At 40.5% G+C, this 25,177-nt stretch overlaps 1 protein-coding gene across 5 annotated transcripts in view; it reads left to right on the top strand.

Annotated features, from left to right (window-relative positions):
• POLN (DNA polymerase nu) overlaps positions 1-25,177 on the top strand; it is a 237,108-nt gene that overhangs the window by 34,073 nt on the left and 177,858 nt on the right. For 4 of the 5 annotated variants that reach the window (XM_037829257.1, XM_037829260.1, XM_037829259.1 and 1 more), the window contains exons 3-9: positions 1,331-1,828; positions 5,568-5,767; positions 8,001-8,113; positions 10,467-10,624; positions 13,416-13,484; positions 14,752-14,812; positions 15,563-15,627. In XM_037829257.1, the coding sequence (XP_037685185.1) occupies positions 1,331-1,828; positions 5,568-5,767; positions 8,001-8,113; positions 10,467-10,624; positions 13,416-13,484; positions 14,752-14,812; positions 15,563-15,627 (1,164 nt within the window). Of the gene's footprint in view, positions 1-1,330; positions 1,829-5,567; positions 5,768-8,000; positions 8,114-10,466; positions 10,625-12,692; positions 12,753-13,415; positions 13,485-14,751; positions 14,813-15,562; positions 15,628-25,177 lie in introns of those variants that run through there. The other variant, XM_037829261.1, reaches the window with a different exon arrangement.

The raw sequence follows: 25,177 nt of genomic DNA, 5'->3' as shown, positions 1-25,177 counted from the left end.
TGCCCTGTGGGTTTTAGGAACTGATTTGGTCCTGTGAATTCTGTTTCCCTTTCAGTTTCTCTTTTTGGCAATGGAAATGTTTATCCTATGACTGTCCCTCCTTTGTATATTGGAAGCAGGTAATGTGTTCTAGGTTTCAGAGGTCCACAGCTAGAGGGGAATTTTGCTTTAGAACAGACCACACCTGTAACTGATTTTGATGGGATCTTGTACTTAAATATTGTTACTAAAGTGATTTAAGTTTTTTTGATATTGTGATGGGATGAATGTATGTTATATATGGAAAGTGCCAGTTTGGATGTACTGTGTCCCCCAAAATGCCATGTTCTTTGATTCAGTCTTGTGGGGGAAGACATATTAGTGTTGAGTAGGTTGGAATCCTTTGATTGAGTGTTTCCATGGAGATGTTACTCAGTCACCTGTGGGTGAGACCTTTGATTGGATAATTTCCATGGAGGTGTTAACCCACCCATTCAGTGTGGGTCTTAATTGAAGCACTGGAGCCATATAAAGGTGCTGCAGCTAAGAGAGGATGAAACACCCCAAGAGCAACATTTTGGAGAACACCATCTTGAAATGCAACCTGGGAGCAAGCAGACACCAGCCACATGTCTTCCAAGGTAACAGAGGTTTCCTGGGCACCAGTGGCCATCCTCCAGTGAAGGTACCCTATTGTTGATGCCTTACCTTGGACACTTTATGGCCTTAAGACTGTAATTTTGTAACCAAATAAACTCCCTTTATAGAAGCCAATCCTTTTCTGGTATTTTGGAAAATGGCAGCATTAGCAAACCAGAACAGCTGGGAAGGGAAAGAGGTTGTAGAGTGGTAGAGCTTAGTGGGGGCTCGTGTGGAGTAGGCCCCTATGAAATGATCTGGGGCGTAGCCATGCTAACGAGTCACTAAGCAGTCAAAACCCGCTTCTACCTAATAGAAAGGATGTATGAGTGGTAAATAATGAGAATGGGTAGAATACCATGTCATCAAATGGTTTGGGTGACTTCATTTTCTCTATGAACGGTCTCTAGTTGGATGTTGTGAATTGTTTATTCTTCACTCTACACACGTGTGCCTCACTCCCTTCATGCAGTGATTCCCAGAACAGCTTTGGGGATGGGGTTGTCTGAACTCCTGCTGCCTGCGCAGCCCTGCGATTCACGTGTGCACTCTGACCTTGGTTCCAAAAGAAGGCACTAATTTGTTTCACTTAGAAAGTTTGAGCATACATAACAGGAAGCTTTTTATCCCCTCGTTAGCTTAGAAATTAGTGTGATTTGTAGATCTGACTTATGAATCTGTATTCTAATGAAATATTTGATTTTTCCCATAGGATCTTAATTCTTTAACAAGCCAGACATCAAGAGCTCCCACCAAGGCGTCTCCTCCGCCTTCCACAGCCAGGCCCGTAGAGCAGCTGTCTGCTGACCAGGGGCAGAAGAGCACCAGCTCCTTGCCTCTTTCCAGTCGTTTAATTCCACAGGGAAATCAGGAGGCTTCAGTTCTACAGAAAGCGGAACATACAAGAAACTGTCTCCTAAAGGAACATACAAATAATGAAAACAAGGAAAGCACAACTCTCAAAAGAAAACGTATTACATGCAGTAATTCATTAGAGAAAACAAGTAAACATGTGGCATTACGAGAAGATGATGAGGTTGAATCCTACCTAAATTCTGGGAACTCAAGAGCATTTAAAAACTGTTTTTGTGATATTAGGTATTTGGAAGATTTTGAGAAAGTCCAACTGATTGAAATGCTCAAACAGGCAGCAGCCCTGGTGGTAACTCTGATGTATAAGGATGGTTCAACCCAGCTAAGTACTGGCCGGGTCAGTAAATAGTGGGTTTTGTTTTTTTGTTTGCTTGGGAGGGCAGCATAAAAGAAGCCAATTTTCTTAATGTTAGATTTTGATGGGAGAACTGGAAATAAGATTTTGAGCCCCTTTCCCCTCTCCAATGATATCTTAGTTCTCCAGAGCTGCTATGATGTATATCACACAGTGGGTTGGCTTCAACAACAATTTGTTGTCTTATGACTGAAGGCTAGAAGTCTGTTTTAGTTTGCTGAACCTGACAAAATACAATATACAGAAATGGATTGACTTTTACAATGGTGATTTATTAATATACAAGTTTACAGTTCTGAGGCCATGAAAAATGTCCATATGAAGGCATCATCAGGATGATACCTTCTTCCTGAAGACAGGCTGCTAGCTGTCTGGGACTCTTCTGTCCCATGGGATGGCACATGGTAAAGTCTGCTGGTTTCCCCCTTCTCTCCCAGGTTTTGTTACTTCCAGCTTCTGGTTTCAGTAGCTTCCTTTCTGAGCTTTTGCATGTCTCTCTCTTTTAACTTCTGTCTCTCTTAGCTTCTCTGGCACTTTTTTCTGTGTTCTGTCCTCTTATAAAGGACTCTAGTAAGAGGATTAAGACCCACCCTGGGGCACTCCTCAACTGAAATAACCTATTGAAAAGATCCCATCCACAATAGGTCCTCACCCACAGGAATGGATGACAAGAACATGATCTCTTCTTGGGTGCATACAGCTTCAAGCCATCACAGAGTCCAAAATCAACATGTTGGCAAGGCTGTGCTCTTGCCCAGAGCTGGTAGCATTCTGTTGACAGCAGTCCTGTGTCACATGGCTCTCACTTTCTTTGGGTCTGCTCTTCTGGTTTCCCCTGACTTCTGGCTTCTGGGTTCCATTGACTTCTGGCTGCTTCTTCTGATTTCCGACTTCTGTTCGCTGATTGCAACTGAATTTCCTCTCTTGATAAGGCTTCCAGTTAAATGGATGAAGACTCACCCTTATCAGCTTGGACACCCCTTAACTAATTATAACATCTTCACAGGGTCCTATTTAAATATGAGCTCACACCCACAGTAACATGGATTAAGATTTGAATATGTTTTTTGTGGGGGGTATGATTCAATCCCAACAAATGGTAAGTAACTAACAATGTACGGTTATATTCAAGAGCTTTTGTGTATTTTGTCAGGTAGTGAGACTACTTATAAACTAATTTTAGCTAGTGTTGATTATATTCATATTATTTACATAAACCTATGTTCTGTATTTTAAAATTGAATAAATTTTGTTTTTAATATTAATTTTTTAAAAAGTCTTTGATATGGTAATATGGTATTATGAAATATTTGTTGATATTTTCAGAAAGATACATATAGGAAAACTAATATTTTTGTATTCACATTTACACTTTTGCTATATTTTACTTTAGTATGAAAGTAATTTCATATGATTCTCTCCAACCAGACCCATCCTGTGAGTTATTTTATTTCAGTTATTGTATTTTTCAATTATAAAATTTCTATTTGATTCTTCTTTATAGGCCCCACCCCCTTTTCTTTTTAGGCTGAGACTTTCTTTTTTTGTTCGTTACTAACATGTTCATAATTGCTCAGTGAAGCATTTTTTGGATAGCTGCTTTAAAATCCTTGCCTTATAATTCTAACATCTGTGTAATCTTAATGTTGGCATTTATTGTCTGAATTTTCTCATTCAAGTTAGGTTTTTAATTTTGGGTATGATGAGTGATTTTTTTTATTTTATCCTGGCTATTTTGGGCATTATATTATGTCTTATGTCTTCCTTTGTAGCAGGTCTCCACTGTTGCCGCACTGGTAGGGGGAGGAGGGTAACACTGGATCCCTGCAGGAGGGGGTGGAAGTCCCAGGCCCCCAATTGGCCTGACATTGTGAGGAGGGAGAGGGGGTCTTTTTTACTAGTAAGCATGGGGAGGAGGCCTGGCTCCTCCCTGGGCCTCTGATGACTCTGCGGGGAGGGAGAGGGGTGGTTTGGCCCTCCAGTGTGGGGGTGGAAGTGTAGGCTCCCCACTTGCCTCCAGTGATGCAGGTGGGGTTTCCCTGGTTATGGCTGGGTAAGGTGGATATTGTCAGAAAGTTTCCTGGCTTGCTTGGCTGCTCCTTTACTGGTCTTTTGGCTTGGGAGAGCAGGCTTTTCTTTGGGCTTTTTTGTCTGTACCTATTGGGGTTTCCTTGTGGGTTTCTCTGGTGCCTAGTCTGGGAGATATAGGAGACAGAAAGAGAAAATCTGGGGAACTCAATATTGTGTTGTAGCCATAGATAATTTTGGATGTTTGCTGTCTTAATGCTATTGAATTTTCTGGTCCGTGAGCACAGATTATTTATTTATTTATATCTTTGATTTCTTTAGCAGTGTTTTATAGTTTTCAGTGTACAAGTCTTGCTTTACCTTTCATTTTTGAAAGCTGTTTTGCTGGCTGAAGAATTGTATTTGACAGTTTTGTTCTTTCAATTCTTTCTTTTTGAAGATGTTGCTCCACTGTCTTTGTTGTTGTCATTTTTTTAATAATTCAGTTTTATTGAGATATAGTCATATACCATACAGTCATACAAAGCGTACAATCAGTTGTTCACAGTGCCACCATATAGTTGTCCATCCATCACCAAAATTAATTTTTGAACATTTTCATTACCACACACACAAAAGTAATAAGAATAAAAATTAAAGTGAAAAAGAACAATTAAAGTAAAAAAGATCACTGGGTGCTTTTTGTTTTTTTTTTGTATTTTTTTTTTGCCCCCATTTTTCTACTCATCCATCCATACACTGGACAAAGGGGAGTGTGATCTGCCCCAATCACATTGTCACCCCTCATAAGCTACATTTTTATACAATTGTCTTCAAGATTCAAGGGTTCTGGGGCTCCACTGTCTTTGACCTTGCTTTATTTCCCACAGGGAATCTGCTTTCACCCTTTTGCTTCATTCCTATTTATGTAACATGATTTTTTCTCTCTCCTGTTTTAAGGCTTTTTTCTTTATCATTTGTTTTAAGCAATTTGATTATGATATGTCTTGGTGTAGTTTTCTTCATGTTTCTTGTGTTTAGGGTTAATTGATCTTTTTGGTTCTACAGACTAACTTAGGAGAATTGACATATTATGTTGAGTCTTCCGGTCCTTAAACATGGTATGTCTCTTTGTTATTTAGGTATTTGATTTCTTTCATCAGCATTTTATAATTTTAAGCATACAGATCATATACATGTTTTGTTGCTTTGTACCTAAGTTATTTCATTTTTGGAATTATTATAAATGTTTTTTTAATTTTGACTTCCAGCTGAACTTTGCTGGCAGATAGAAATTCAATAGATTTTTGCATTTTGCTCTTGTATACTAAAACCTTGCTTAACTCACATATTCGATCTAGGAGGCTGTTATTCTTTTGTATATTCCTTGGGATTTTTGACATAGACAACCATGTCATCTATGAATAGGGACAGTGTAATTGTTTCTTCTCAATCTGTCTGCCTTTTATTTCTTTTTCCTGCCTTACTGTGCTAACTAAGACTTCCATTAAGTTGTTGAATAGGGAGGGGACTAGATATTGTGGTAAGATCATGGATTGGGCTTTAGGCCTTGACTGTCATTAAAAGGACTGTTCATTTACAAGTTTAATTTCAGGTCTTTTCATTTTGCTTAATTATAAAACATGACATATCTTCCTCGAATAAATGTAGTCTATTTTTAATTTTGAAACTTTGTCCTATTGTGTATTCACAGACTCTAAGTTCCGCTATTAAAGGAATTGTAATATTACTAAAGGGCCAAGAGGAAGAGGGCAGCAGCCCTCCTTTGGCCCCCTCAGCCTTTGATGGTGTTCCTGTGGAGGAGTTCCCTCCTGACGAGGGGTGCGTCTTCATAAAAGTGGGGCAGTCTTCTCTCTGGGGCCAAGAACAAGAGGCCCATCATCAGTTTGCCAGGTAAGAATCTTCACTAGTTATCTCATACCCTACTATATGCCTGCTTTATCCTAATTTAAAAATTGCCAAATTCTAATTTTTTTACCTTTTTATTTTGAAATAATTTCAAAGTCACTGGGCAGTTGCAAAAACAGTACAAACCCCCATACAAGAACTCCAGCACACCCCCACCCCACCCCCGGATATTCAGATACACCAGTGCTAGCATTTTGCCCCCTTCCCTGTATCATTGTTTCTTCCCCACCTCTTTCTCTTTCTTTCTCTTGTGAACATTTATGCCATATGAGTCCAAACCCAAATTCCAATTTTAATGATTTAAATTTTTAGACATTTCATACAGATGCCTGTAAAATAAAATGCATCTAAATTGCAGAAATTATAGGGACCGGAGAAGCTTCCTGAACCTTTCCCTCAACATTTGCAAACACTGGCCCTCTTCCCTGCAGGCAGCTTCTGGTATTGAGGTTTCATAGCCTTCTTGGGCACCTGCTCCAGGGCTTGAACCAACTTCATTCACTAGTGTATCGCCACTGTCAAGGGCCATGACCAGCACAGAGCAGGCACATGATCATATTTATCTGTTGAATGAACAAATACTGTGGCTTAATTTTTATAAGTTCCAGGACAATTATATGAAGATATCACCTCAAGAACCATATTAGTGGGAGGAATCCAATTCTATGATAGTATCTTTGAGGTTTGAAATGAATTTAATAAATTATTAAATAAATCATATTTAAACTCATACACATATATAATTTTATTACATAAAATATTTATAACATTTATTCAGCAACTATACATGGTCTTTTCATGTACATGACCTTGCTTAGCCCTCACATCAACTCTGTAAGTTAGGTCCCATTAGTTCCAACTTGTAGTTGAGGAAACTGAGGTTCAGATAGATGAAAGTTTTGAACTCAACTTTCCTGACTCTAGCTATTTTATTTTATAGCTACCTTTTTGTTTTGCAAATAAAATAACTGACTTATAAAACACACTGTTTTTTAGTTGTTTTAACTTACAAGATATTCTTTTTATTGTTCATCTTATCAAGATAGAAGCCAATTAGAATACATCTCTTATTAGTTGATGATGTTGTAGTTATTAGGGTATCTCATTAAGGACCTCCAGATTTCAAGCATAAAAGGGAATCCAAGTGGAAAGGAGCACCAGTTGACCCTAGTTCTTCTCCCTTTTAAGCTTTTCGCTCCCTCTTCCCCTTCCCTTCCCTTGTGCACCACCTCTCCAAGCCAGTAAAGCGAGGACTGAAACAGTGCCCTAGGCACTTGGCTTTCCCTGCTCTCCACGCTTACCTGTTGAAGGGAAACCAAAGAGAAATAGGACAAGAAAGTGCAAAAAGCCTAAAAATAGCTCAAGATAAGCCAAATCTTACTACAGATTGATTTAGCAGGCAGAGCTAACTGGGCTCCTAGTTATTTTCTTCTTAAACTTTTTCCAAAGAACCTCACTAAAGTATTAATAAACATTACCGGAAAGGGGGATTTATAGCTTGGTGGCTTACAGTTTGGGCTCTGGCAACAGCAAGATGTGGCCTCAAACCCCAGCTTTGCCATTTCTCAGTTATGTAAACCTGGGCAAATGGCTTACCCTCTCTGAGCCTGTCTACTCATGTGTAGAATGGATCTAGGGCCCGCCTAATAGGATCACGATGAGGTTTCACTGCAGCAGTCTCTGTGAGGTGCTTAGCATAGTACCTGGCCCCCAGGACATGTTCACTAAATGTTAACCAATATGGATCCCATATCAAAAGAGCTCATCAGTGGATGGGGTCAGCAAGCTTTCAAGACACGGGTCAGTGCAGACACTTGTATCACTGCTGGGGGGGAGCGTGGGCAGCAGTGCAGAAGGACATCTGGACAGGGAAGCAGGGCACACCTTCCTAAGACATGGGCCTGGAGCAGTTCACAGAAATTGTGGGGCAAGAGTTTGGGGCAAGAGTTTTAGGCAAGAGTACAAGCCATAACAGCTCTCTAACCTTGGGTGCATTACTTAAACTCTGTCTCAGCTTCACCACCAGTAAAATGCAGATAATAAATCATACCTACCTTATAGGATTTTTAAGTTAATCTATGTAAAGTGCTTAGAAGAATGTCTGGCATGTAGTGCTTTATGTAAATGATCACTGTTAGAAGCAGTAGACATAATATTTTTCCAAGGTCAAAAGTTGTAAAGCAGTGTCTAAATTCATGAATTTATTTTTATCCTCTAGAAAATTATTATTTCAAATGCTGAAAGGTGAATGTCCCATTATTTGTTTTAATGCTAAGGATTTTGTGAGAACAGTGCTCCAGTTCTTTGGTGATGATGGCAGTTGGAAACATGGTAAGTTATATTTGTGATTCCATTTAGTAACAGAAGGATGATGAGGGCTGATGGGTGGTTACACAACTCCAGGTCCTGCACAGCCCCATGCCCCGAGGAAGAGGAGGCATTTTGCCTCCATATTTCCGTGTTACTTGAAATTTTACAGGTCCATGTTGCTTTTATGGTTTAAAATAGGAAAGAATTAACTTATGCAACATGGTCAGAGTAGAATTCATTGTTACCATAAATGACTTTAAATTTTCTCATAATTAAACTACAGTCCATATAATTAACATCAAAACTATATAGAATACTTATGTTTAAAATAATAAAGAATATTTTTACTAAATGGACAGATATATGATGTTCCGGTTTGCTAATGCTGCCATTTTGGAAAATACCAGAAATGGATTGGCTTTTATAAAGGGGGTTTATTTGGTTACAAAGTTATAGTCTTAAGGCCATAAAGTGTCCAAGGTATCTTCACTGGAGGATGTCCAGTGGTATCCAGAAAACCTCTGTTAGCTGGGAAGGCACGTGGCTGGTGTCTGCTTGCTCCCAGGTTGTGTTTCAAAATGGCGTTCTCCAAAATGTTGCCCTTGAGGCGTTTTGTCCTCTCTTAGCTGCAGCTGCTCTTCAGAATGTCATTCTCAGTTGCTCTGAGTTGCTTTATCTGTGAACTCCTTTATACGACTCCAGTGATTTAGTCAATACCCATCCTGAAAAGGCAGGGTAACACCTCCATGGAAATTATCCAGTCATACATTTCACTCACAGTTAATTGAGTCACATCTCCATGAAGACACTCAATCAAAGAATTCCAATGTAATCAACACTAATGCGTCTGCCCCCACAAGATTGCATCCAAGAATATGGCTTTTTCTGGGAGCATAATATATATAAACCGGCACATATGATAAAGCAAATACAGCTGAATTTTAATTGTAAAATCTGGATGGTGGGTATATGAAAGTCCACTATATAGTTCTCTCAATTTTTCTGTGTATTTGAAAATATTCATAATGAAACACTGAAAAAAACCCTTTTATTATAGAAAATTTCCAACTTTTACAAAAGCTCCAGTTTCAACAGTTACTGACTTATGGCCAATCTTATTTCCCGTTTAACTGCACATAGTCCACCTGGTCCGAGTCTCCACCATCCCCCTCAAAAATCAGCAGTCATTTCTTAGTATTATTAGGTATCCAGCCAGTGTTTACACTTCCCCAAGTGTCCTGTGCTTGTTTCTGTTTGCTTTGGATTTTTTTGTTTTGTTTTTTTCCGTCTGTCTGACTGGGGATCTAAGCAAGGTATCCCCTTGGCATAGGTGAATGTGTGTCTTAAGTTTACATTCGGTCTCTGTGTTCTCCCTTCATCTGTTTTTTCCTTGCATTTTGTTGTTGCTAAAGAAACCAGGTTCTTTGTCCTGTACGATTTCTCACAGTCTGTATTTTGTTGGCTGCATCCTCTGTTGTTGAACATGTTCTTTCTCTCCTATTTTTTGTAAACTAGCAATTAGATCCAGAGGCTTGATTTGATTTGCATTAGAGGTGGAGGGGCGGTACTACTTCCTGTGTGGAGTTGTGCACTTCTGTCAGGAGGATATAATGTCTGGTTGCTTATCGTTTTAGTATGTTAGAAGTTACTGATGATCATTATCTAGGTTTATTAATTAAAGAGAGGTTGCAAAATGGTGATATTTGAGATCTATTGTACTTTCTGCATGGACTAACCACCATACTTCCATTACCTATCCAGTTCCTGTAACTCTAGTTCATATAGAAAAGGGAAGATTAAAGATTCACTCTTTTCCTTTAATTATATCTTCAACACAATGAATTATTCCCTAAAATCCATCAAAGGTGAAAAAATGTATTTTCTTTTAGTATCATTATGCATATGTGGCCTTAAACCCCTTTTGATGAGTTTCAATCCATTGCACAGGTGTGTGCACACAGTCTTTGTCCACTTACCAGGTGAGTCCTTGTCATCCAACCCTGGTAGTCTGGGGTCTCCTCCCTGATTTGTTGTCTGAAAAGGGGGGCCAGGTTCATGGAAGCAACCCTTCCTCTAAGGAGCCCTGTTACTTTAGTGGAAAATGGCATTTAGAGAAAATAGATTTGGGATTTGGTCACTAGGTTTGTATACTACTACTAGGTTGGCCATATTCAAAATTACGGGTTTTTACTTAGCCTTAATTATCTTCAATTTGTATCTCCTTTCAACTGATGTAGCCTTCCTTTGTACGTAGCTCTGCTATTTTGGGGGGATGGTAATACACTTGTTATTCATGTTAGCCTTGAAGCCTTATAAAAGCAAGAAAAAGTACAATTAGTCATTTTTCTTAGGATAATAGCCTTTTTCTCTTCAGTTGCTGATTTTGTTGGGCTAGATCCCAAAATTGCTGCGTGGCTCATAGATCCCAGTGATGCCGTGCCTTCTTTTGAAGATTTAGTTGCAAAATACTTTGAAAAATCCATCACAGTTCAAGTGAACAGCACCTACGGAAATTCCTCAGGAAATACTGTGGTGAGTTGTTTTAAGATAAAGTTTTATCAACCTTAATGCAACCCTAAATTTTTCTAGAAATCTTTTTCTTAGATAGTCTGATAGTAACAGAACATTGCCAACATTCCTTTGCACTTACTCGCACAAATCCTTTTGACCCCAGCTTTCTGATGGAGGATGTTGAATAAGGATGGGTGATCTCTGTCCCTGGCAAATCCAGTTCATAGCATGATTCTTCTAAGCACCTTCTCTGGTGTCACAGCATCGCCTGCTCCCTGAGCAGAAGCTGCTCATTTATGAATCCTGACGGCAGGGCAGACTACGGGCTGACCCTGCTGTGGTGGCAGCGTCCTGGGGATGGCACTCGGCAGTCCACGTGGGGAGGATCATTGAAACAGCCCTGGGTCTCTCTCCCAAGTGTCCCCTTCCTGTCGATGTAACCAGTCGTCAAGAACATGACGCTGAGATGAGGAGAAGAGGCGCTCAGAGCTCCTAGAGCAGTGCCTGGAGCCCACAGAAAGGAAGATTCGCCAGGGCCACAGCCAGCTACAGTGGAAGAGGCATGATGGGGGCAGCATGGAGGGTTATCAGGGCCCTCTGTTTCAGTGTCTGTTGCTGTACTTGAGCAGCCATGTGTTGAAAGTGATTCTAGAAGCATCTGCAGAGTGTGGAGGGACGAAGAGGGGTGGCTGACTGGGATGGAAGCATGAGAGCAAGGCAGCTCCCTGCACGCGCCTGCACCTTCCACGCGTGGGACTGGGGCACACGCAATGGTGCTCATCTCTCTCCCAGATGTTCTGTGCAGCAGATTATTTGTGTCCATGACGGATTTGGGCAGTAGAAACAGAAACTCACTCTGCTTTATTGGGAAAGAGTTTCATCAGAAAGGCACGGACTAGCTCACGGAACCAGAAGGAAAACAGAAGCCGGCTGTGGGAAGAACGGGAGCCAGGCGCCTCTGGGGATCCAGGGAGCGAGACTGACAGGCCTGGGCCAACACTGACCCATGGCCCTTTCCATCCTTGGGTCACTTTTGTCCAAGACTCTGAGTCTGAGCATTCAGCACCTCTCCTCTCCCTCGCTGTGTCGCATGCCCACCTCGGGCAGAGAGAGCATACGATTGGCAGTCCTGCCAAGCTGCACACTGTCGGCCAGGCCCAGTGCCCCAGGGAGGAGGTGAGAAGTGATTACCAGAAGGAGCCATCCCCTCGGAGTGCTCAGGCCCAGCTACAGGGCAGAAGGTTAGCAGACATGCCTTCAGCCCCCCGCAGGCTGATGCCAGAGTCCGCATGTCAGATTTCTGACTTTAAAGTCCAGTTCCTTTCTAGTATACATGTGTATGAGTTAGAAAGTGAATGGCTGCAAGAAACAAGCTCCCTGCAGGGAGTGTGCCTCAGGCCCGGCTGGAGCAGCTGCTCGCGGTGCCATTGGAGCCTTGGAATGCTCCTCTCTGCAGCATGCCGTCCGCTCCCTTTGCTTGCTGAAAGCGTCGCAGGCCCCTCAGCCACACTCAGGCAGAAGGAGCCCATGGTGGATGACGTTCTTCTTACATCCTAATGGCCAGAAATGGGTGCCACAGCCACCCAGCTGCAAGGAAGACTGCCGGGCAGGTGTGCTTTCATGGGTTCATAGCAGAGTGTAGGGCATGAGGGGCAGGAGATGGACGCTGGGACCCACTGTACCATGCTTCCCTGAAGAGGCGACGTGACTTGCTCAGAACATGAGGGAGTATTCTGGGAAGAGGAAACAGCATGGAAAAGGCAGGACGTGTGAGAGAATGTGGCTCCCTTGGGGGAAGAGCCCGACAACACGTGGCAAGAAGGGAGGATGGAGAGGGGGCAGCCAGAGGACTGCAGCAGGGACCATCATGCAGGTGCTTGTGAGCCACTCTGAGGAGTCGGATTTTGTTCTGGAGAAGCTTTGGAATTGGAGAACTATTTAAAGAGGGGAGTCACACACAGCCAGCCTTGTGACGCTCGTTCCAGCACGGTGTGGAATTCTGCCAGGCAGTAGCCAAGAACTTTCCCTGTATGTTTGCAGTGCCGCCTCCCCCAGCGCCTGCCCGACCAATGCTTCATAGGAGACCATGGCCAGGAGATGACCAGAAAACAAATGCCAGGACATGTGCGGCCAGCCAGTGGGCCCTGGGGTAAGGGTGTCCAATCTGAGGCCTTTCACATAGAAACAAACTCTGCCAGACCCGGACAGAGTGAGGCCATCAGCAGGGGATCCTGGAGCTCAGGGTCAGAGTGGGAGGCCCCAGACTGCACGCTGAGGGGCTGCACCTCACCCCAGCTCCTTGCCTCTCAGTTGAGTACAGCCCGTTTACTGATCATCCAGGGCTTGTCCATTCTAGGCGAGAATGGGGTGGGAGTGTAGGGTGTGGAGGGCAGGCGTCACTCCTCCTTGGCTTGATGGTGTGTGAGTGGCGGAATGAGGGGCAGAGAGAGTGGGAGGTTGTGGGACCAGGGGACGCTCATTCCTTGCCTTCCTGTCTGTACCACCATCCAGTCTGGACCTTCTCTGTGGTTCTGTTTCTTAATCTGTAAAATGAGGAAACAATGGGTTGGGGAGAGAATGTCAGGTTGCAGATGGACTGCTCTTCCACATGCACACAGAAGTGCGTCACCCAGCGGCAGGCGGATCTCCTTCAGGGGATTGCTGGTGGTGCCGTCGGGTAGATCGCATCTCACACGGAGGGACAGGTCAGGATGTAGCCAGTGGACATTCTTGTGAGTTGTGGCCGTTCCTAGATTGTGATGGGCGTTGCCACCAAGTGTGCCTAACTTTTAATACTTTTGCTCTTTTAAAGAATCAGAACGTATGTGAGAACCTGAGAATACTCTACAGACTTACGATGGACCTTTGCTCTAAGTTGAAGGCAAGACTTTTTAAAAATTATTTTTGGTTAACAGGAACTGTTGCTAACCTGCATGTCACTCATAAAGGTAATCCAGGATGAGGAGACGGAAGTTTTTAAATATGTTTTCCACAGGTTGAAAACAAGTGTAACATTTTCAATTTAGCACTTTCCCAAATGGAAGGAAGCCTCTGTTTCAGCCAGATTTCTAATGCTACAAACATAAAAACAGAGAGTTTATTCTGGTCAACAGTAGGGTGGACACAGCTCGGCTCAGTCTGAGTTTCACGGGGAGGCAGCCAGCCATTCAAAGGAAAAACTGAAAAGAGGCTAACAGAAGGACTTTTGTAGAGGGGTAGGCAGGGTTAAGGGAGCCAGAAAGAGATGGAGAAGCAGCCAGGGACTGGCCGTTGCCAGAGTGGAAGCTTTTCCATACCCAGGCTTGGAGGGTGAGCTGTTAACAGAAGCCCAGGAGAATGGCAGCCCTGGCTGGTCTGGAGCTGGGGCTTTGGGTCGGGGGCGGGTGGAGAGAAGGAGGGGAGAGGGAGAGCCCACTTAACACCCCGCCTGACCACCAGTCTCCTGCTAGTGCCCCAAGTGAGCAAATCAGCTAGAGACCAGAGAGCCAAGGATCCCGGGTCTGGAGGCGGTCGGCCCCACCCTGGGCGAAGAGCAGGAGTGAGGACGGATCTGATGGTGGGGCTGGGGCGGGGGGCAGGCGGGGTTCCAGGGCACAGCTGAGGAGCAGATGAGGACCAGGGCTCCTCAGGTGGCGGCCAGAAGGGGCAGAAGAGATGAAAGCTCTAGGACAGGGTATGGCAGATTGTCTGAATAAACGGAAAGCTAGTTCATGCTCTTTGCTGAGATGACCTGATATAAAGATGGTAGTTCTCCTCCAAACTGATTTATAAAGTCAATGAAATTCTAGTTAAATTTTTGGGAAATTCAGTGATCTTATTCTGAAATTAAAATGGAAGTCTAAAAGTCTGCAAATACCTAAATCAATCTTAAAAATGAGAAAGAGTAAAGAAGGGCGAAGGGTCAGGCTAGCCCTCTCTGATGTTTCTAAAGATTGTCAGGTCTTAGAAATAAAAATAGAGTGCTTGGATGAAAGTTCATTAGGAAGGGGGAAGCGCAAGAGGAGGGGATGTTGGGGAGCAAACCGGCCATACCCAGTGTGGGGGCCACCTTCAGTCTAGTTCAAGGAAATTCAGGAGGCTTTCCAGCACAATGCAGACGGAAACAGTAATTTAAAGTAATGTTGCTATGATTTCCTTCTATGAAACAGGTTTATGGTTTGTGGCAACTATTTTGTACTTTGGAACTTCCTCTGATACCAATTTTGGCAGGTAAGGTCACTATAAAGATGAAGCACAGCCATTTTACAGAGAATTCTTTCATTGTTTAACAATGCATTGCTTAAGAATGCATTTTTTTCCTCTTAAATTATTTAGAGGGCGGGTCCTGAGGAGACAGACAGCCCTTTATTCCCACTTTGTCACATGATGGGGGTGGATCTTGGACTCCAGAAGACTAGAAGGCCCTGACCATTAGGTCATGTCTGATCCTGCCTGGTGTGTGGCCGAGGGCGCACCCACCCCAATGCTCACGGTCCCGAGAGGCAGCAGCGCCGGAGGAGGAGGCTGTCTGGGTGGCTTCCATGCTAGCGTTTGTCTCTATCCTGTGTGTGCTTTAACTCTTCCTTCCTGCGTGTGACGGCGGCGCGAGAGCCTCCGCGGAAGGGCTGCAGGGCTCTGGTCTGTCCTTGCCTCTCGGCGCCCCTGCTGTGTCCCTGGTCCTGACGGGTACATACGGAGCACTCGGGCTGCCCCGCGGGGCCGCGCTCCCCTCAGTTCACACCCCGCTCCCAGGGCGCGCGGGTCACTGCCGGGCGGAGCGCCATCTCCGCTTTCCTCCTGGGGAGACAGCAGTGATAGCTGACTCTGCAGGGGCTGCAGGCGGCAGGCGCTGAGTACGTTAGTGGCTGTCATTATTGTCCTCTTCAGGGCAGCGAGATTAGTTCTTGCCCTTTCATTTTTCACTAAAAAATGGTTTTTTAATGCAATGCAAATATGATCTGTTTGATTTTTGCCTCACAGTGATGGAAAGCCATAACATTCAGATAAACCAAGAAGAAATGGAGAGGACCTCGGCACTCCTTGGGGTAAATTATTATTCCCTACTATGTGTATTTGTCAGCGCTCTCCTGCGGACAGTTCTAGAATAGATCCTTTTTCTTCCCCTCCTTGTTTGCCCCAGGTAATGTAGTGTGGTTCTTCCTTATTGTCGACTTCTGCAGGGGAGTCCCAGGAGTTGATCATTTCTGTCAGTCTTTTCAAAGAACCAACTTTGGGCTTTCTGATTTTCTCAGTCATACGACTGCTTTCTATTTTATTAATGTTGTCTTTCTTCTGCTTTTGGCGGATTTAATTTATTATTATTTTTCTAGTTCCTTGAGATGTAAGCTTAGGCCATTATTATTATTACTTATCAAGGAGGATGAATTTAGAGAGTGTTCTTAGGCTCAACACCCATGGAAGGAAGGGGAAGGAAGCAGAATTGGGCAGAGGGAGAAGTTGAGCTCTGACCCAGTCTCAGTGAAGGCCTCATCCAGTCCCACAGGGAGCTTCAGAGCTGGGATGGGCCTTCAGAATTGTGGAGTCGGGGTGAGAGGTCTGGGTAGCCTCAACATGGATTGTCATTGGCGGCAGGCTGCCCTGGAAGGGGTGTGACCCTGGGCCAGGCGGCTCTTTCAGCTGTGCAGTCTCTAAAGAGGATTCCTGAAGGGGGTGGGAACGGGGCTCTACTTGCTTCACAGCATCCACCACACAGGGTTTAGGAGGTATTTGATGAATTAATAAGTAAAGGAATAAACAAAGAATGAGTGTGAAGGAATGACACATCGATTAAAATGAAACATGATTCAGTGCTAAAATGATTGGCACAGCCCATAAAGGATTTGGGGTTTGAAGGAGAGATCAGTGTGAGCTGAAGCACTTGCAGTCTGCCTGGAGTAGGGTTGGTTAGGGGTGAGGCATGATTTGGGGTAGGATCTGCTTATGGGTAAAAACAAAACAAAACTGAGCACTGTCCAAGAAAAGGACACAAGGCAGATTGTGTGCCAGGCTGGAGGACAAGCCTGCAGGGCTCAGTGTGGAAATCAGCCTGTTAGAGCCACGTGGTCACGGGGTGGAATGTGAGCCAGGAGAAGCATGTGTGGCCATGGGGGGTGGGGGGTCTGGGTCCAGGCAGGTGACATGGGAAAGTCAAAATAGCAGGATGAACCTCACAGGAGTAGACTGGTGCACAGAGAGAACGGAAGCAACAAGCTAAGCTGGAGGCCAGGGAGAGGAAGGGGTTTGGCTGTGCGGACTAAAATGAAGCAGTAGATGCAGACAGGGACTTTTATTAAGAAGAGAGCTGACAGATCACTGATTTCAAAACTTTTCATCTTGAAATAATTACAGACTGAAAGAAGTTACAAAACTAGTACAGAGTCCCACGTACCCTAGCCCCAGCTTTCCCCAAATGTGATGTCTTACCTAGCTGTAGTACGTACCCAAGCCAGGAAATTGACGGGTGTACTGCTGTTAACTAGACTCCAGACCTTACCATTTTTTGACCTGTATTCACTCACGTGTGTCTCCATGCATTTTCATTCCATCACCACAGTCAACTTACAGAGCTGTTCCTCTTCCCCTCCAACCACTAATCGGTTCTCCTCTTGATAGTTTTATCATTTCAGTAATGTTAGAGAAGTGGAATCATATAGTATGTCACCTTTTGAGATTGCCTTTTTTTCATTAAGCATAATGCTGTTTCATCAAGGTTGTTGTATCAATAGTTCTTTCCTTTCTATTGCTGACTAGCATCCCATCTGATGGATGTACTAGAGTTTGTTGAGCCACTCACCTAATGAAGGACATTTGGGTTGTTTCTAGTATTTGCTTTTATGAATAAGCTTACCATGGTCATTCCTGTAAAGGTTTTTGTGTAAACATGAGTTTACATTTCTCTGGGATAATGCCCAAGAGTGTAATTGCTGGGTCATATGGAAGTGCAGGTTTCATTTTATGACTGCCAAACCATTTTCCAGAAGGGCTGTGCCATGTTTACATCCCCTCGAGCAGTGCACGAATGATCCGGTTTCTCAGCACCCTCAACATATTTGGTGCTGTCGCTTGTTACATATCTCAGCTGTTCTAGACATGTGGTGGCATCTCATCCTGTTTTTAATTTGAATTTCCCAACAGCTGATGATGGTGAGTAGCTTGTCATGAGCATATTACCATCCATATTTCCCTTTTGGTGAAATATCTTTTCATGTCTTTTGCCCATTTTATAGTTGGATTGTTTTCTTTTTTACTGTAACTTTTGAGAGTTATTTATGTATTTTAGGTATATGACCTTTGTCAGATATGTGGTTTACAAGTATTTTCTCCCAGTCTGTGGCTTGCCTCTTCATCCTCTCACAGTGCAAGTTCTAAAGTTTGATGAGGCCTTTTATGGATCATGCTTTTGATGTTAAATCTAAGAACTCTTTGCCTGGCCCTAGATCCCAAATATTTTCTGTTTTACTCCCAAAACTTTATAGTTTTACATTTTACACTTAAATCCATGGTCCATTTGAATTAATTTTTGTATATTTTATGAGGTTTAGTTTGAGGTTCATGTTTTTTCATATGCACCTGCTCCAGCACCACTTAGTGAAAAGACTATCCTTCCTCCATTGAGTTTTGTCCCATTGTGAAAAAAGAAATTGGAGTATTGTGTTAGTCTGTTTCTAGGTTCTCTCTTCTGCTTCATTGATCCATGTGCCTTTTCCTCCATCAGTACCACACTCTCTTGATTACTGTAGCCATATAGTGTGAAAGATAAAGCGAGGTAATTTAAAATTTATCAAAGTTTATTTGTGCAATAAATGATTTGCAAAGTGGATAGTGCCAAACTGAAAGTGGTGAGGAGCTCTGCTGAGGGAGTGGAAAGGGGAAGCTTTTATAGGGCAAGTAAAGGAATGTTGTGATTGGATATTTCAGCTGCATTGTCTTATTTGGGCTGTTTTCTGATGGAAAGCCCCTTGTGAAGGCATCTATTTTGATTGGCTGGATTAGTATTTTTCAATCTTACTACTTAAATTGAAGGCCAGTCACCCCAGTCTAATGACCTCCTAAATTTTATTTTAATAATAGTAAGTCTTTGCACCAGATGCAGTTCTTCCTCTTTTTCAAAATTGCATTAGCTATTCTAGTCCCATTGCCTTTTCAACTAAATTTTAGAGTAAACTTGTCTATATCTACAAAAAAAAACTTGCTAGAAATTTCATTTGATAGGAATAATAGATCACTTTGGGGAGAATTGACATCTTTACCATATTGAATCTTCTAATCCATGGATATGGTATGTCTTTCCATATATTTAGATTTTCTTTATTTTCTTTCATCCATGTTTTATAATTTTCAGCAAACAGATCCTGTCAGTGTTTCGTTAGAGTTATACCTAGGTATTTCATTTTGGGAAGACTGATTCTAGATGGTATTGTGTGTTTTTAATTCCCATATCTACATGTTCATTTCTAGTATATAGAAACAGGATTGATTTTTGTATTTATCTTGTATCCTGTGAACTTGCTGAACTCCCTCATTTGTTCTAAGAATTTTTTTTTTAAATAGATTCCTTAGGAGTTTTCAATGTAGACAATCATGTCATCTGCAAATGTTTTATTTTTTCCTTTCTGATCTTTGTGTCTTTTATTTCCTTTTCTTGCCTGACACTGCTGGATAGAAATGCCAGCACTGTGTTGACTAAGACTCGTGAGAGTGGGCATCTTAGCGGTAAAGGATTCAGTCTTTCAACATTACCTGTGATGTTAGCTGTAGGTTTCTTGTAGATTATCTTTACCAAGTTGAGGAATTTCCCCCTATATTCCTTATTTTCTGAGTTTTTTAATCATGAATAGGTGTTGAGTTTTGTCAAATGCTTTTTCTGGATCAATTGATAGAGCATGTGATTTTTCTTCTTTGGCCCATTGTTATTGTGTATATACATTGATGACTCTTCAAATGTTGGCAGCCTTGCTTGCGTTCCTGGAATAAACCCCACTTAGCTGTGGTGTATGATTCTTTTCATATATTGCTGAATTCAGTTTGCTAGTACTTTGCTGAGGATTTTTGTGTCTAGATTCATGAGAGGTATTAGTCTATAGTTTTTCTCTTTTTTAAATACTGTCTTTATTGGGTTTTAATATTAGGGTAATACTGGCTTCATAAAATGATTTGGGTAATATGCCCACCTCTTCTGTTTTCTGGAAGAGGTTGTTTAGAATTGGTGTTTATTCTTCTTTAAAAATTTGGTAGAAGCCATCTTTGTTTAGAGGCTTCTTTTTCAGAAGCTTTTAAATTATGGGTTCAATTTCTTTAATAATTTTAAAACTACTCAAATTATCTATTTCATGTTGCAGAGTTTTGGTAGCTTGTGCTTTTCAAAGAATTGGTTCATTTTTTCTAAGCTGTTGAATACATGTGTGTAGAGTTGTTTGTAGTATTCCCTATCTTTTCAGTAGCTACAGGATTTGTGGTTGTATCTCCTGTTTTTTCCTGATTTGGGGAGTTTGTATCTTCTCTCTTTTTTGTCAGTCTTGGTAGAGGCTTATACATTTTGTTGCTCTTTTCAAAGAACTAGGTTTTTTTTTGTTTCATTATTTTCTCTCTATATTTCTGTTTTCAATTTCTCTCCATATTTCTGTTTTCAGTTTCATTTCTGTTTTCTTTTCATCTGCTCGCTTTGGACTTATTTTGCTCTTCTCTTTAGTTTTTTGAGGTGGGAGCCTAGATTATTGATTCAAGACCTTTCTTCTTTTCTAATGTAGGCATTTAGTACTATACATTTCTTTTTGGTTCTGCTTTAGCTAAGTGAGAGGAAGGATAATGAGGACTGAGGAAACAGTGGATAGAAGGACATTTCAAAAAAAGAATTAGCAAGTACATCACTGATTTTTAATATTCTTCTTTTTAACATGTGTATTTAAAGTTAAAATTTCTCTCTAAGCATGGTAGCATCCTACAAATCTTCCTCTAAGCAATATAACATCTCCAAAGTGTCAATAAGTAATATTTTTATGATCATTCAGTTCAAAATAATTTATAATTTTAACTGTGATTTCTTAATTGACTAATGCATTATTGAGAAGTGTGTTGCTTAGTTGTCACTTAGTTGGGGGATTTTGGATTCTCTTACTGTAATTTATTTGTAGTTTTATTCCATTATGGACAGAAAGCATAGCCTGTATGATTTCAGTCCTTTGAAACTTGTTGAGACTTGCATTTTGATCCAGAATATGTTCTATTTTGGAAAACATTCTCTATACACTTGGAAAGAATATATATTCTTTAATCGATGGGTATAGTTTTCTGATTATGTCAGTAGGGTCATTGGGTACACACAAACTTAGGGTTGTGATGGCTTCCCGTTTAACCAACTCTTTCATCATCATGAAATATTTCTCTTTATCTTTAGTAGCACTTCTATCTTTAGGTCTGTTTTTTCTGATGGTAATGTAGCTACACCATTTTTCTTTTGGTTAATGTTTATATGACATATTTTAAGTCTATTATTTCTAGCCTATCTATGTTCTTTTACTTAAAGTGTGTTTCTTATAAAGAACAAGTAGTTGAATCTTGTTTTTTAAAATTCAGTGTGGTTTTTTAAAATGGAGCATGTTTAGTCTAATTTACATTTAATGTAATTACTAATTTACTTGGATTTAAGATTACTAAGTTACTGTGTGTTTTCCATTTCCCCATCTGTTCTTTGTTATTTTTATCTTTTTTGTCCTCTTTTAGTTCACTTGAAAATGTTTATTATTTCATTTTGTTCCATTTTATTGTCAATTATTTTGCTAGTCGAACATTTTGTATTACTCTTTTATGTGGCTACCTTACACTAGAAATTATAGAATTTGTTCTTGACTTCCTTAGTACACTTAAAATTTCTATTTTTACCTCTTCCCAAACACCTCAATAATCTTACAACAGTTTAATTTCATTTACTCTCCTACTGTTCTTTGTGCTATTGTTGTTATATATTTTATTTCTGTATATGTTATAAATCCCTCAAAACAAAATTATTAATGTTCTTTTTAACACTCAGTATTTTTTCTTTTTCTTTCTTTCTTTCTTTCTTTCTTTCTTTCTTTCCTTCCTTCCTTCCTTCCTTCCTTCCTTCCTTCCTTCCTTTTTATTTTGAGATAATTGTAGATTCACATGCAGTGGTGAACTCCTCTTTACACATTACCCAGTTTCCCCCAATGATAACATCTTGCAGATCTATAGAACAAGATCACTTCATGCAGTGAAGATACAGAACCTATCCACCACCACAGGGATGCCCCACGTGGCCCTTTTACAGCCACACCCTCTTCCCTCTCAGCCTCACCACCTCCTTAACCCCTAGCGACCACTGATCTTTTCTCCATTTCTATAATTTTGTCATTTCAAGAATGTTATATAAATGGAATCATACAATATGTATCCTTTGGGGATTGACTTTTTTCACTCAGCATAATTCTCTGGAGATTTATCCAGCTTACTGTATGTGCCATCAATGGTTCATTCCTTTTTATTGCAGAGTAGCCACCCGTGATAGCGCTATACCACAATTTGTTTAACTGTTTGCCCATTAAAGGATAGCTGGGCTATATGAATAAAGCTGCTATAAACATTCCTGTGTAGAGTTTTGTGTGAACATAGTCTTCATTCCTTGGGATAAATGCCCAAAGGTGCAATTTCTGCATTATATGATAATCGCATGCTTAGTTTTTTAAGAACAAACTGCCAAACGGTTTTTTCAGAGTGGCTGTACCATTTTCCATTCCCATCAGCCATGTGTGAAGTGATCATTTCTCTGCATCCACACCAACATTTGATGTTGCCTTTATTTTTTATTTTAGCCATTCCCACAGCTGTGTATTTGTATCTAATTGTAGTTTTAATCTGCACTTCCCTAATGGCCGATGATGTTGAATATCTTTTTATGTGCTAATTTTCCATCTGTATATCCTGGGGGATGAATTCCTATTCATGTCTTCTGTGCATTTTCTAATTGGATTGATTTTTACTATTGAGTTTTGAGAGTTCTTTATATATTCTTGGTACTAGTCTTTGTTGTATATGTGGTTTGAAAATATTATCTCCCTCTTTGTAGCTTGTCTTGTTATCTTCTTATCAGGTTCTTTCACAAAGCAAAAGTCTTTAATTTTGATGAAAACTAGTTTATCTGTTTCTTTTTATGGATCATGTATTTAGAGTCAAATCCAAGAAATCTTGCTGAGCCCTAGATCCCAGAGATTTCTAACTTTTTTTCCAGAAGTTTTGTAATTTTACATTTTGCATTTAAGTCCATGATCCATTTTGAGTTTATTTTTGAATAAGGTATGAGACTTAGGTTGACATTCAATTTTTGGCCTATGGATGTTCAGTTTCTCCAGCATCATGTTCAAAAAGGCTATCTTTCCTCCATTTAATTGCTTTTGTATCTTTATCAAAAATCAGTTGGGCATATTTGTGTGGGTCTAGTTCTGCGTTCTCCGTTCTGTTCCACTGATCTATGTATCTATCCCTCTGCCAATACCACAACTCCTGATTACTGTACCTATATAATAAGTCCTGAAAACAGGTAGACTGATTCCTCCCACTTTATTCTTCTTTTTCAAAATTGTTTTAGTGATTCTAGTTCTTTTGCTTTTTCATATAAATTTTAGAATAATCTCTACATCTACAAAATATCTTTCTGGGATTTTGATAGGAATTTCATTCAACCTGTATATCAATTTGAGGAGAATTGGCAGTTTTATTATGTTGAGTCTTCCAATCCAATGAACATGGAATAGCTCTCCATTTATTTAGATCTCTTTTATCAGCCTTGTGTAGCTTTCAGCATACAAGTCCTGTACATGTTTTGTTAGATTACACCTGTTTCCTTTTTTAATTTCTGTGTGATTATAAATGATATTGCATTTTTTATTTCAGTGTCCATATATTCATTAATAATTTTTAGAAATACAATTGAGTTTTGAATGTTTATCTTGTATCCTGTAACCTTGATGATCTCACTTATTAGTTCTAGGAGGTTTCTTGTAGGTTCCTTGGGATTTTCTTTGTAGATAGTCATGTCATCCACAACAAAAAGAGTTTTATTTCTCCCTCCCCTCCCCTTCCCTTGTTTTATTTCAATGGCTAGAATTTCCAGCACTGTGTTTCCTCTCAGCACTGCTTTTCCTGTGTCCCACAAATTTTGATGTTTTCCTTTTCATTTATTAAATATATTGCTTGATTTCCCTTCATATTCCCTCTGACTCATAACTTAGTTAAAAGTGTATTAGTTTCCAAGTGTTTGAAGATTTTCCTGTTGTCATTCTGTTATTGATTTCCACTTTGATTCCATTGTAATCAGGATCACACCATATAATTTCAGTTCTTTTAAATTGTTGAGTTTGTTTTATGGCCCAGGATATGGTCAATCTTGATATATGACCCATGGCACTTGAAAAGAATGGGTATTGTGCTATTGTTGGGTGGAGTGTTCTATAAATTTCTATTAGATTCTGTTGGTTGATAGTGTTGAGTTCTGTATCCTGCTTGTTTCCTTCTAGATGTCCTCCCGTTGTTGAGAGAGGTGTTGAAGGATCCAGCTGTAATTGTGCATTTGTTTATTTCTCCTTTCAGGTCTATCAGCTTTTGCTTCACTTATTTTTCAGTTTTGTTGCTTGGTGCATACATGTTTGGAATTGCTGTCTTTTTTGGTCAGTTTACTTTTATTAGATAATGCCCTTCCCTGTCTCTGGTAATTTTCCTTGCTCTAAAGTCTACCTAAGAGGATATTAATATAGTCTCTCCTGCTTTCTTTTGATTAATGTTTGTATGACATACCGTTTCCCATCATTTTACTTTCAATCTGCCTATATAATTATATTTGAAGCGATTTTCTTGTAAATAGCATATTTGTTGGTTATGTTTTTTAATCTACTTTGCTAAGCTGTCTTTTTTTCCCAAAGCCCAAATGATTTTGGCAATATATTAGGGGTTTACAGCATATTCTGTTTTGTTTCCATTAAAAAAATTTTTAGAGCAGTTGTAGGTTTATAGAAAAATCACGACAAGCTTTGTGTTTTAATTGGTGTATTTAGACCCTTTATATTTCTGTACTTATGTACCTAAATGTTAAATTTAAGCCTGCCATTTCATTTTTTTGTTTGTTTTCTGTTTATTCCCTCTGTTTTTCCTGATTCCTTTGGGCTACTTGAACATTTTTGGAATTACGTTTTCATTTATCTATAGTGTTTTTAGTGCACTTTTTGTTTAGCTATTTCTGTTGTTGCTCTTGGCATTATATTATATATACAGAACTTATTACAGTCTATTGCTGATATCATTTTGCCAATTCATGAGAAGTATAAAAAAATCACCTATTTATGTCTCTTTATGACCCCCATTTGTAATATAATATTCTTAAATATTTCTGTTGTGTGCATTTAGAACCACATCAGACAACATGTAAGTTTTGCTTCAAACATCAAACATAATTTTGAAAGCTCAAGGAAAGTCTACCCTGATTTTCTGTATTTTTTGCTTACCATGTTCTTTTTTCTTTCCTGTTGTTGCAGGGCTCCTCCTTTTATTATTTCCTTTCTGTTTACAGAGCTTCCTTTAGCTGTTCTTTTA

The sequence above is a fragment of the Choloepus didactylus genome, chromosome 3 (genome assembly GCF_015220235.1).
Source record: "Choloepus didactylus isolate mChoDid1 chromosome 3, mChoDid1.pri, whole genome shotgun sequence".
Lineage (NCBI taxonomy): Eukaryota > Metazoa > Chordata > Mammalia > Pilosa > Megalonychidae > Choloepus > Choloepus didactylus.
Note: the sequence above shows the minus strand (reverse complement) of the source record. Positions and strands in the feature narration are given on the sequence as shown.